This window comes from Schistocerca gregaria, chromosome 1 (genome assembly GCF_023897955.1).
Source record: "Schistocerca gregaria isolate iqSchGreg1 chromosome 1, iqSchGreg1.2, whole genome shotgun sequence".
NCBI lineage: Eukaryota > Metazoa > Arthropoda > Insecta > Orthoptera > Acrididae > Schistocerca > Schistocerca gregaria.
Window position 1 is genome coordinate 377,062,416 of NC_064920.1, and position 12,360 is coordinate 377,074,775.

The following is a 12,360-nucleotide window of genomic DNA, read 5'->3' on the forward strand; positions in this document are numbered from 1 at the left end:
AATGGCTCTAAGCACTATGGGACTTAACATCTGAGGTCGTCAGTCTCCTAATATTGTGGAGTTACTGTCACTGATTATTTGGTTTGTGACTTCAGCAATCACTGCAGTTTTTAAAGAGTTCTTATTGTAGTAATTTCACACACAAAGAAGACAAGTACAAAGTTTTAACTGCTTAATGTGAACATAATTCCGATATTCAACAGTACAAACCAGGCCGAGTGCAAGATACAAATCACAGTTCATCCCAAAAGCAGATTCCAAGTTACCAAAGTTAGTTCACTGATCGGTGTGTCAAGGCATGTTTCATTGTCAATAAGATAACACCATCAATGAGAATCAGTCTGTGGTGTGGCACAGAATAATCATGGACAGGATCTGACATTCAGGCCAGATGTTGTTCTGGCCAGCTCTGCTAGGTATTTTACCATGCATGGTGGAGAACAGGATCCATGCTGATAGCATGAGCATAAACGAGCTTGTAATAGGAAAGCCATCCAATTTCTGCTGAGCTTCCTTGTCACCATAAAAGCAAAATAGTGCCTCCTGGTTAAAGCTGGGTTCATGACCCATAGGAAGACATGAGAGCGCATTCAGGAACTGAAACCACCATTGCAGTCGAAGCTATCCTATCTGGCAGGTCACCACAAGGTAAAAATGGTAGTTTACTGACTTGTGGTTCTTGACAAAGTGAAACTTACCACCATATAAAAATAAATGAAGTTTCTTGATTGCATAAATAATAGTGAGGGCTTCCATCCCTATTTGGAAATAATTTTCTGTGCTGTGTTGAGCATCTTGGAGGTGAATGTTACTGGCTGCTTCAACCCATCAAGTTTGTGATGTGCCAACACTGACCCCAATCCAAACTTAAATGCCTCAGTAACCAAATCAAGCTACTTAGCTACTTATCGGGTTGAAACATGGCGAGGCAAGGGGTGAGTGGAGACTGTTACTCAAATTTGTGAATGCTTGGTCACATGCAGTCATGCACCCCTTTTCAGTAACTGATTAAGTAGATGTGCAGTGGTAGCTGTCTGTGGGATGAATTTATGATAATAAGCAAATTTGCCCAGAAAAGTCTGGAGCTCCTTCTGGTTAGTGGATCGATCAAGAGCATAAATATCAGTGATGTGACTGTTCATTAGCTTGATCCCCTGGAAAATGATGTCTCCAAGGTATCCAATGGAGGGCTGAAAGAAGTGTGATTTATGCAGATTGCATATGAGATCTGCATCCTAAAAAAGTCTAAAATAGATGCCAAAAAAAGAAAAAAAAACAGTTCCACAGATGTTCCTCATTGTCCAAATAGTTGATACAGCAAGGAACACATTGTCTGAACAGCTCTAAGAAATGTTGGAAAAAGGACGAGAGCATATGCTACCCCAAAAACCAACCATTGTACTTGTGAGACCTTAGGGGGTGTTGATGACAAGTAACAGCTAAGATGCCTTGTCAAGCAGGAGTTGTAGATATGCCTGCAATAGATTCACCTTTTAAAAATACTACCTCTGCATCAGTTTCACCACCAATGCCTCCAGATGCTGGATGTTGTACCTGTCAGTCACAACCTTTATGTCGATTGTCACCTCAAAGTCGCCACAAAGATGAAGCTTACCAGACAGTTTCTTGATAATTGCTAACGGCATAGCCCTTTGGCTGGGCAAAATAGGTTCAATCACCTTGAAAACTGTCAACCTGTCTAGTTTTTCCTTTACTTGATCACAAAATACCAGTGCATTGGCTTGGCCCAAAAAAAGATGCTGTGCCATCAGTTTAAGGATGATATGGACAGTAAAATTCCTAGCCTTGCTCAGCCGAGGCACAAATGTCAGATAAATCTATACAAAGTTCATTAAATTCCTAGTATGGCACTTGGTCAGAAACCAGATTAACTGAATCATGAAAACAAACACCATGGAAGCATCCAAGCCAAACAAGGTTTCCATAAAAGCACTATCCATCGCAAGAAAGGTCAATGGGCAGACCAACATCTTGTATGTTGTGTCAGCCATAAATTTTTGAGGAAAGGCAGCTGTTGTCTGTTGTAGCTTAGAAGACAACATGCAGTGGGATACAACTGAGGTGCAGACATGTGTGAGAATTAATTAGAGACACTGGGACACTTGTATCTACTTCCCATTGAGATGCACATTGATGCACAGGTTGTCATAAACTATTGAAGGGTGTCACATGCCATTAATGACCATTGGCAGGGGGCCTCAGATATGGCATGAGTGGACAGTTCATGACATATTGCTGCAATGTCTCCTTTCTTCCAACAATGTTGGCAGGAAAACCAACAGTTGGGGCAGTCAGGCTGATCAAGGTGAACAATACGAGCTGGCCATGAAGGAAGGGGCTTGCGGGAAACAGTTTGCCATTGGCATGTTTGTGCAGTGTATGGCTTACAGGCATGCTGTGCCACCATGATTTCCTCTCCTGAGGATGTGTCTGTACCCGAGTGTGTGCCATTGTCCAAGTTGACAGTGGTCTTGTCCACCCAGGAATCCAACTGGTGGCCTGCTGCACAAGAAACTTCAAATGATTGAGCAATGAAAAGGACCTCTTCCAAGGTAGGGGTCTTCAAATTGCGGTGCCAATTGGCAGACCTCTTTATCTAGGACTGAGCTAATGGTTGCATCCTTGACCATGGTATCAGCATGCTCCTTATACTGGGAGGTAACAAAGTGGCACTCTTGACTGAGACCCTGCAACGTCACAGCCCAAGCACAATATGATTGGTGAGATTGCTCCCTGCACTGATAAAACTGCACCCTCTTTTACGAGTATGCTGGTGATGATAAGACATCAGTAAAGTGTCACATTTTGTCAAATGAGTAGGAAGTGGGTTCTGAGTGCGTCAACTTTCACTATGAGTGATACATGTGGGGTGTAATCCACAACAGGAAAAGAGCCTTAATGGCATCAGTGTCCATTACCTTGAAGGCTGCGAAGCATTGCCAAAAGCGCTTCTCATGTGCCTCACAGTCCTCTGCAGACTCGTCGTAGGTGGGGGTGGGAGGCAGATGGGCTGGCAGTTGCTGTGGCTCTGCCAGCAATGCGGTCAACATCCTGTCCAACATGGCCAAGTGTTCCTGCTATCATAAAACCAAATGCCAATGGCTTTCCAGCTGCTGCTGCAGTAAATACTGAAGCACCACCTCCAAGGACACACTGGTAGACATCATGAAACTGGTGACAGACACACATGAAAGTCTCACTGCCCTTGTCACCACTTGTATAATAATTTCACACACAAATATGAATGTGCACAACATCATACGCATTTTAATGTGTGCATAGTTCTGATATTCCTTACAAATCCAGAGTACAAGCCAGGCCAAGTCCAATATACAAATCACAATTGGTCCTGAGAGCAGAGTCCAAGTTATTATGAGGAAGAAAAATATCGAACCGAGTGAGAGTGCTCTCCTCTCCTGGGTTATATGAAATTAGTTTGTTACTCAACATGTTGGTGGTATGCACAGGCCCTTATGTGGTGCTGTCTTCTGATGTTTGATTGTGCTGCTACCTGGTGGCTGGCCCCACACAGCCTGGTTCCTACACGAGTGTGTTAAATAGCGATGGCTTGCATCAACACCTTCTGAAATGTTGTGGTAGCCACGGAGATGATACCAGTACAAGACAAATAGTAAGACGTGGTTTACCACACTTGTGGGTGTTCAAAAGTCATGTATGGGGATTAAGAATATGTGGAGACCCAAACCTTATTCAGTTTTATTATCATACAAGCATTTATTAATGTGACTCTCTGTTTCCTGTTATGGAAGTAAGGGTATGTAGGTGCTACAGATTCACTTCTCACACATGTCTGGCATGGCCTGGAAATGATGAAATAACTCCATGGCCTCTGACTGGTATGTTTACCCTGCATCACTGCTGCTTGCTGCACTGTTGCCCACACTGTGCTAGTTTCGAGCCACAGTCATTATTGGGGCGAGGCTTGAATGTGATTGGCTGCTTCAAGATCACTCTAGCTGTACTGTTGTTTACAGAATTTTTCCTCATTTACACAGTTTCTTGGACATTATATACATTTACACCTATGTAAATTGGCTGCATTTTCCCAGGTGAATAGTTATGTGGAAATGGAAATAGATTAATAATTGCTTGAATAATTGGAAAAATTGATTGGAAAGAATAGTTGAAAAAAATTTGAAGGGAATTTATGAATCTGTGCACCATCTTGGTTGAACTTTAACTGCAATCAATATCAACAGACCTTTAATATCATTACATTACCTTATAACTGTGTGAATAAATATTCCTTTTCTAATAACTTTTATAATACTTTTCATGAATGGTTAAAATACACATTGTTAACAATCCAAGCATACATCCATATGCTACTGCTTCCCGAAACAAAAGGGTGAAGATACATGCATTAATAAATTGAAGAGTGTATTTTTTTCTTTGTTTCATACAGATATTTAATAATGCATAAAACATTATCCTTACCACAAAACACCTCGTTAATTTACCTTGGTGGTGTCTATAACTTATTCAGTTTACACACAGCTTATATATAAGGAAAGACTAAAAAAATAATATGATTCAATACACAGTATCCTACCTGTGAAACCATCATATGTAGATGGCAGTGTTCATTGTGAGCTCAGGAGATAATTTTAAGAATGGAAACTACAAGAGGCATTTTCAAACAAGCATTTATTTTATCCAGAATTAGGTGTAAAACTGCCTGGGACCAGAGGCCTACATATTATCATTACAGTTTCGTACTGGATAATATCAGACATAACAGTTTCTGTAAATCAATTTGTTTGCATCACATAACTTATATTTATATTGGAAATAAGAGGATGAAAATCTGCAAAGGTATTTCATTAACAATGATGGGCCAAATCCTCATTTGTACAACTATTTCTGGTTCAGAAATATTTGCAATAAACTGAAAAATTTGATGCAATGTTAGTAAATGTCAGAAAATGTGCTCTGGATAACTGTTGTCTATTTTTAGAACTGGCGAAAGTATCTACATTCAAAGAGTGCATGAAAACACCATTTCTTCCCAAAAATCACTTTTTTGTACCAAATAAACCACTGTCACTGATGTCAGATGATACAGAGAACATGCTTTTCACTTCACACCATTACAAGTAATGTATTAAGCTAGTACTGTGTAAATGCTCCTGGCAAGTAGCAAGATTCATGGAAATTGTGATGAGCCAGTAGCAAGGCCATATTGTAAATGTTCCCTGAGACTCGACACACAAAATGGGTGCCATTAATTACTTCATATTTCAATATCCGATGCAGAATTTTATTGTCCACACAGTTAATGGCACTGGCAATAGTTCTTTTTGCCTTAGCTTCAACTACAAGTGCTGTATTTATTAAGTCAACAATCTTCCAAGTTTTTGTTGCAGTCTACCCTTGTCCTTGCAAGTAATCCTCTGGGCCAATATTGCTGTGCTAATTACTTGCTCTGGAAATTTTACTGTTACCACACATTGCTTGCTGGAATATGGCTTTTTCAAGAAATTGTTCCTGATGCATTTGTTCATTATGCAGTTGCTGCTGGTAATTTGATATCTGCTGTTGCAGTTATTAGTTCTTTATCTGCCACAGTGTCTTACTGTTGAATTTATGTTTTGGTCTCTTTCTTCCTCATTATGTCAACTCCATGAAGGATTCTGACCTTCTGTTCTTTGCCTATCATGTTCAGGCATCCTATAAGACATATAAAAGAGGCTCTGTTTTATTACTTTTATTTTGAACTCTGTTCAGGTGTTTCATTTGCACATAATAAGTTTGTAAGCTATATGTTTGTGCTATTTTCTACAAATACACCTTAATATTTTGTAAAGTTAATGAGTTAATTTTTGGTAAATAATGTGTATGATTATTTCCTGAATGAATTTTCTGTTTCATAAAATATTCAGTCAATGAGTATGTACTTTCATCCTTTTTCAATATTTTGACTGTATCACTGTTGTCATACATCTCTTGTTACTTTGCCAAAAATAGAATGTTCCAGTTTCACTGTGTAATAGACAATGAATGCTATTTGGCTTATTGACTGGTCTACAAATGTTTTTTTTTCTTCTAAAATATTAAATAAGTATGTACTATTTATGAGATCTGGTTTTTTGTAGTGTTTATATAATGACGTTATGCAAAGATAACAAAAGCTCTCTGTTTAAAAGTTTGAAAAACAATTCATTGTTATGAAAAATGCTTCATTTTAACATGTGTGATAAAGAACTGAAAATAAAATATATAAAATAACTGTTTATTGTGAATATTTCAAACTGGAGCAAAAAGGTAAACTAGTTGTCTTTAAAGTAAGATTATATATCCTTTTTTTCACAAGTGCATATGATAAGTATTTATGACTGGTAAATACACTGTTGATTGCTCTGGTTAATCAAAGTATTATGATTTCCTAGCTAAATGTCATTGACCCTGACAATGATGAACTATGTTGGGTGGTGCCAACCTTTGACAGCTTGTGCATCCCTTGAAAAATTGGTATGATCATGGCATATAATGAATCATAGTTTAGAAACTGTTATGTCCTTCAAAAGACGTCTCAAAATTTTTCCACTTGCAGTTTTTGGGATAGCGTTAACAAATCTTACACCACCACGTAAACGTTTCTGAGGTGAAACCAAACCTGTAATAATGAAATTATTCAGTTAATGTACTGCATCTCTGTAATTAACATACAATAAAAACAATTTCATGAAATTAGTGTAATTTTGATGTGAAAACACATTATTACTTTTTGTGAGTACACTGATTCTTCATCATCATTATTCTTACCATAAACAGTAGCACCAGACCAGACTTTTCAACTATATGATTTATGTCAGTACTACTACTATTGCTTTCTTGAGACAGTAAAATTAATGTATCAGTTTGTTTTCACACCTTAAATAGTAAACTTTACTTTCTGCATGCATGTCAAGCTGGTACTTGCATGAAGCCAAACAGTACACTGGACTGCTTTCATCCCCGTTATGGAAATGATCTTATTTAACTCAAGTTGAAATCTTATTAAGCTGCTAACCATAATCAGATGAAAGCCTCAAGCTCTCAAATTTAAATTTTTGCTCAAAGATCCTGTAAGAGAACATTTTCCTTCACAAGAAACATACCATTTGGCACCCCCTTCCCCCCTGCTTGTACATTTTCACTCACATCAATTGTGAGGGTACAGAATTTTTACATAGTTAAATTTGGGATCTCTCCTTTTGAAGTAAGGGGTTGAATTTTTCTGTACTGTTGTCATCTTACATAAATGAATAATAGCACAATTTATCTGTGATGGGGTGAAGGGGAATGTTTCAAACGAAGAACAGTTCCATATTTTTGAACATGATACTACATGGTTTGTACAAATATTTGTTTGTGCTGCCTTCTGCTTGAGGTACTCCTACGGTGGCGTGCAGCATTTTAAGTTCGCCAGAACTGTCTTTACATCACAGCAAGTATGGGACAGAGCTTCCAACTCTGTTTGGACATTGTAAGGACTACCTTGGAATAACAGATTTTAAAGACTATCAATGAAAACTATATGCAAGAATTTGTATGTAAAAACTTGTTCCAAAAAGCTACAAGTTTGTTTGAGTATTGGAATTTGTATGTCCACACAGACTGCATGATGTACAGATTCATGCTATAAATGTAAACTGTTGTTTAATCCTGTGGATGAACATTTCCATCAGGGAAGAGTGTAATAATAAGGGATAAATTACAATGGAAAATGATTCAATAATATTTTTTTATGATTTTGCCACCAAGAACTTCTTGCTTTCAGATTCCTGTTTCACACCACAGTCACCATGTCAAAGAATTATGGTGACAAAATCATGAAAATATTATTTCATTTATGTATATTATTATTATTATTTATATTTTACATATATATGGATAGTGAATCATCTGGCAAGTATTTCATGTGTGCAATGCAAACTCTTTGATTCTCTACACTGCATCTGACAAAAAACGAAGTATAGATGTACACTTTCTTAGCAGTCTTACAATCACAGTTACTCACAGTATTTAGAGTGTATGTTGTGTGTTTAAATAAACTGCATTTACACACAACATTTAATGACCCACCTTTCTGAATCATGCACCAGAATGATTAAATCACATACCATGCCAGAAGAATTGAGTCGCGCGCTGGACTGTAAGTTTTCATATCAATTGCATTGTGCACAATCACTCATGAGCAACTGCGTTTCATAATCAATGCGTACCATAACAAGCACTGACTTACCAACAAGAATTGTGATCCTATGTCCAATTACACCCTTCTCCATGGACAAGGTTGCTAATGCACACTTGTGTAGTGGCACTCAATCTGGGGGGTAGGCCAGTTTGAATCCTGGTGGTGGAAAAAAGTTTTCACTGCCAGTATTTGGCCAGCAAAGGCGAGAGAGGTGGTGGCATGAAGTTCCTGAACACCAAACTTTGCAGCAATGTCCCAGTTTAAATATCAAACCTCTCCACCATGTCTCATGAAGCGAGGGCATGTGATGGTGCATGTTGATGTTGATTCATCCATTGGATGGGGCCATTAAGGTTAGTGGACCCCTTGGTGCTTTTCTTGATGAATGTCTCATGAAGCGAGGGCATGTGATGCTGTTGATGGTGAACTGCATGTTGGATGGGGACGTTAACCTTGGGAGCCCCCTTGGTGCTATTCGCAAGCAGTAGGCTATATGCTGGCTAGGCTATACGCTGGCATTGTGTTTCACTATCTACCTTCTCTTATCATTATCATCATTGTAATCATCATACAACACAAACATTATGCTACACAGACATTCTCATTTGCTGTACTTCTGTTTGTGGTCTCAACATATGTGGTTGCTTACAAGAGCTGATGTGGATACCAGTTGTTTTCACACGGAACTTTCTTGTTGATGTCTTTCAGGAAAATTCAGCCACTATGTATTTAGAAGGCCTGATGGTGACACAGTGTATCATTGAAACTGGTTGCCAATAAATTGATAATGAAATTACAGCTGATGGTAATGTTGAAAACTGTAAATACAGTTACATCATGGCTGCACTTTTTGAACAGATGGCTGCAGAAGTACAAGATATCCTAGCTTCTCCACTAAGCACTGAAAGATACAGCTCCATTAAGCACACATTTGACGCAGTCAGAAGCTAAGTGATTTGAAAACCTGCTCTGCAATGAAGAACTCAGTGGCCACGTGCCATCTCAGCTACTTCATCATCTTTGCACACTGGCAGTTACTGCAATTAATGATGATATTCTGTGGAATATGTGGCTCTCATGCTTACCTGTGGATGCACATTAAATACTTACAGTTTGCACTGGTGACCTCAATGCTCTTTGGAAGCACTGCAAGAACAAGTAGCTGAACTGTTAAGCAATTCATGGCCCTACAGATATGGCACTACACATGTAGTCCGGATAAATTAGGAAAAATGGGGGGAAAATTTATAAAGTTTTGAAACTTTGGGAAAACACTGTTAGATTATGAGCCCCCTCCTTCCATTCCTTACTGACGCATTTCAGAGTATCCAAGTCCTTCATCACTGTTGATGTCTCTCCTTCCGAAACATATTTTCCACAAATAAAACAGGTAGTAGGGCCCAGCATTATTGTTTCCTCAGTCCAGACAAAAGAAGTGAGACTAAGAAGAATCACTTCATAACATCACAAACTGATAAATACTGCCACAAAAACAGAATACTCTGGCACTACTTTGACAGTTCATTATATTAACTCAACTCAACTGGACACTAGGTAGGAAGAAACGACAGTGACAATAGAGGTAGGTGAGCATTGAGTGAATGGGAAGGGGAACTTGAGTTTTCTTTGTTGGCATGTACCCCTGATTTCAACAATACTGATTGCAAAAGAAATATCATCAAGTATAATATACAGGCTTCAAAATATTTCCATAAACTTTTCATTTAAATACTCAGCCAAGCAAAAATAACTGCAAACTATTATGTTAAAAAAATTCTATTCCAATTCTTATAATTCAAATACCATTCATATAAATGGAAAGATCTTTTTCACGTGCAGTTTTGCGAGGAATATATTTATTGATAAGAGCTCCATCCGAAAAATGAGCCTTTTTGGGTATAAGTTTAAAATGTGGTACAAACTGACCTTTGGACGAGTTAACTGGGAACGTGCTGCGCCCCCCCCCCCCCCCCCCCCCCCCTTACGAAGGGGAACTATTCTGTTTCTTATTACTATACCCCATATGAGTATTTTCCGAAGATTCAAAACTTTATAAAATTTTCTCCCATTTGCTGATTTTCTGACTAATTTGCCTGGGGTTATGTATGGCACAATAGTGACACTCTTCCAGCAGAAATTAGCTCACCAGGAAAATTTGCTCAACAGGGAGAGTAACTGCTGGTATCACAAAAGATTTGGACCTGAATCTCGGCAGTGTTGACTCAGCTGTGCCAAGGGAAATGCCACCAGAAATCAGTAGTGACTATGACTAATTTCAAATCAGAAAACTATTGACAGTTTACAACAGAGCACTCTGCTAAGCTACAATTACTCAATGACACAGATGCTGAACTCTCAGTTTACCCTTTTTCTCAGTTTTCATGGTAGAATACTGGACGATATGCTCAAAGCCGTTGTCTGCACTCTTTTCAGATTTTACAAATTTGTGTGAATGCCATTTTGACTGTTCAATGCTGTGCAAGACTTTTGAGTGTGTTATGTTACATCTACACTGATGGCCTGCTTGTAATGATCTCTAGCAAGCCAGATCACCTAGCACATCTACAGCAACTATTCACTAGGCTACAAGAACATGGTTTAGTGATTAACTCACAGAAATGTGTCTTCAGAGCAGTGCTAATAAAATTCTTAGGGTACTTTATCAATTCACAAGGAATTCCATGACTTCAAAACAGAGTGTAAACTATTTCTCATTTACCCCAGGCTACAGTGTGCAGTCATGCACTGTAGGCAGCACCTCTCAATGAAATGCTAAAAGGTTCACCTAAACCTGAAGACAATCTATGGTGGATTGAAAAAAAGAAAGCATCCTTAGAAAAAGTAAAAGCTGCCACTGCAGAGGTTGAATTGTTGGCTAATTCTCTTCCTGATGCACCTCTCTCAGTTATGGTAGATACATCATCAACTGCAATTGAAACAGTGTTACTATATGTGCAAAATGAATGGCAAGCTGTAGTTTTCTTCAGCAATAAATCATCACCTTTGCAAGCAAATTGGACAATATATGGCCATGAGCTCTATGTGGTGTTTGCCTCAATCAAAAATTTATGCATACTCTTGATGGTAGACATTTTACACGTCTCAAAGACCATAAGACACTTGGGTTTACTTTCCATCAAAAGCCAGACAAAGCATCACCGCACCAGTTATGTTATCTGGACTTCATTGAGCAACTTACAACAGCCATTCAGCATGTTTGGCGATAAGCAAAATGGATCAACAAATGCACTATCTCACTTTAATGCTGTCACAAAGGAACTAAAGGAAATTGACTTCATTGTGCTTACCAACACCCAATAAAGAAACAGTGAACTAAAGGTATGCCTTGAACCACCATGGGGCTTATAGCTCCAGTCCAACCAAATACTGATCTCAAACATATAACTATTCTGTGAATTATCAATACCACAAGTGCTGGAACATATCACTATTCTGGGAATTATCAATACCACAAGTGTGACTGTTCATTACAGCAGATTTTTGCAACAAAGCAATTTCACCTCCTCACAGACTCTCTCAACCAGGAGTGAGGACTAGTGAATGACTGGCGAAGAAGGCATTTATTTGGCCAAACATCAAACAGGATTGTGAGGCATTTGTTTGCCAGTGCAGTGCTTGTCACTGCAACAAAGTCACTCAGCATGTAACACCCCCTTCCTCTGAGTCAAAGCTTTGAACATTTCCACATTGACATCACTGGACCTTTGCTACTGTCAGAAGGGTAACAATATTGCCTGACAGCAATTGAACTTTTTTATTGTTGGCCTGAAGCCTACCCTATGAAAGACACAACGAAAGCAGCCATAGCCAAAAACTTCTTGTGTGACTGGGTCCTGTGCTTTGGCATTCCTCTCCATGTTGCTACTGATCAGGACAAGAGTTCAAGTCATATCTCTTTAAAGCACTCTCAGAATTGATCGTTATGAGCTGTATTCGAACCTGCACTTACCAAGCCACTGTTAACAGTCTTGTGGAATGGGGCTTCATCAGCAATTAATGGCCTTTCTCAGAAACCAAGGCTCAGAGCATTGGACTGACAGTCTACCTATCATTCTACAATGCCTCTAGACAGCTGTCAAAGAAGCTCTCACACTATAATGGCTGAGTTAGTGAATGGT

At 38.7% G+C, this 12,360-nt stretch overlaps 1 protein-coding gene across 9 annotated transcripts in view; it reads right to left on the reverse strand.

The window, feature by feature from the left end:
* Window positions 1-4,672: 4,672 nt before the first annotated feature.
* Window positions 4,673-12,360, reverse strand: part of LOC126347783 (luciferin 4-monooxygenase) — a 227,067-nt gene continuing 219,379 nt past the window's right edge. For 6 of the 9 annotated variants that reach the window (XM_050002304.1, XM_050002305.1, XM_050002301.1 and 3 more), the window contains one exon: window positions 4,673-6,658. In XM_050002304.1, the coding sequence (XP_049858261.1) occupies window positions 6,537-6,658 (122 nt within the window). In that variant the 3' untranslated portion in view covers window positions 4,673-6,536. The remainder of the gene's footprint in view (window positions 6,659-12,360) is intronic. The other 3 variants (XR_007565168.1, XR_007565169.1, XR_007565170.1) reach the window with 1 other exon arrangement.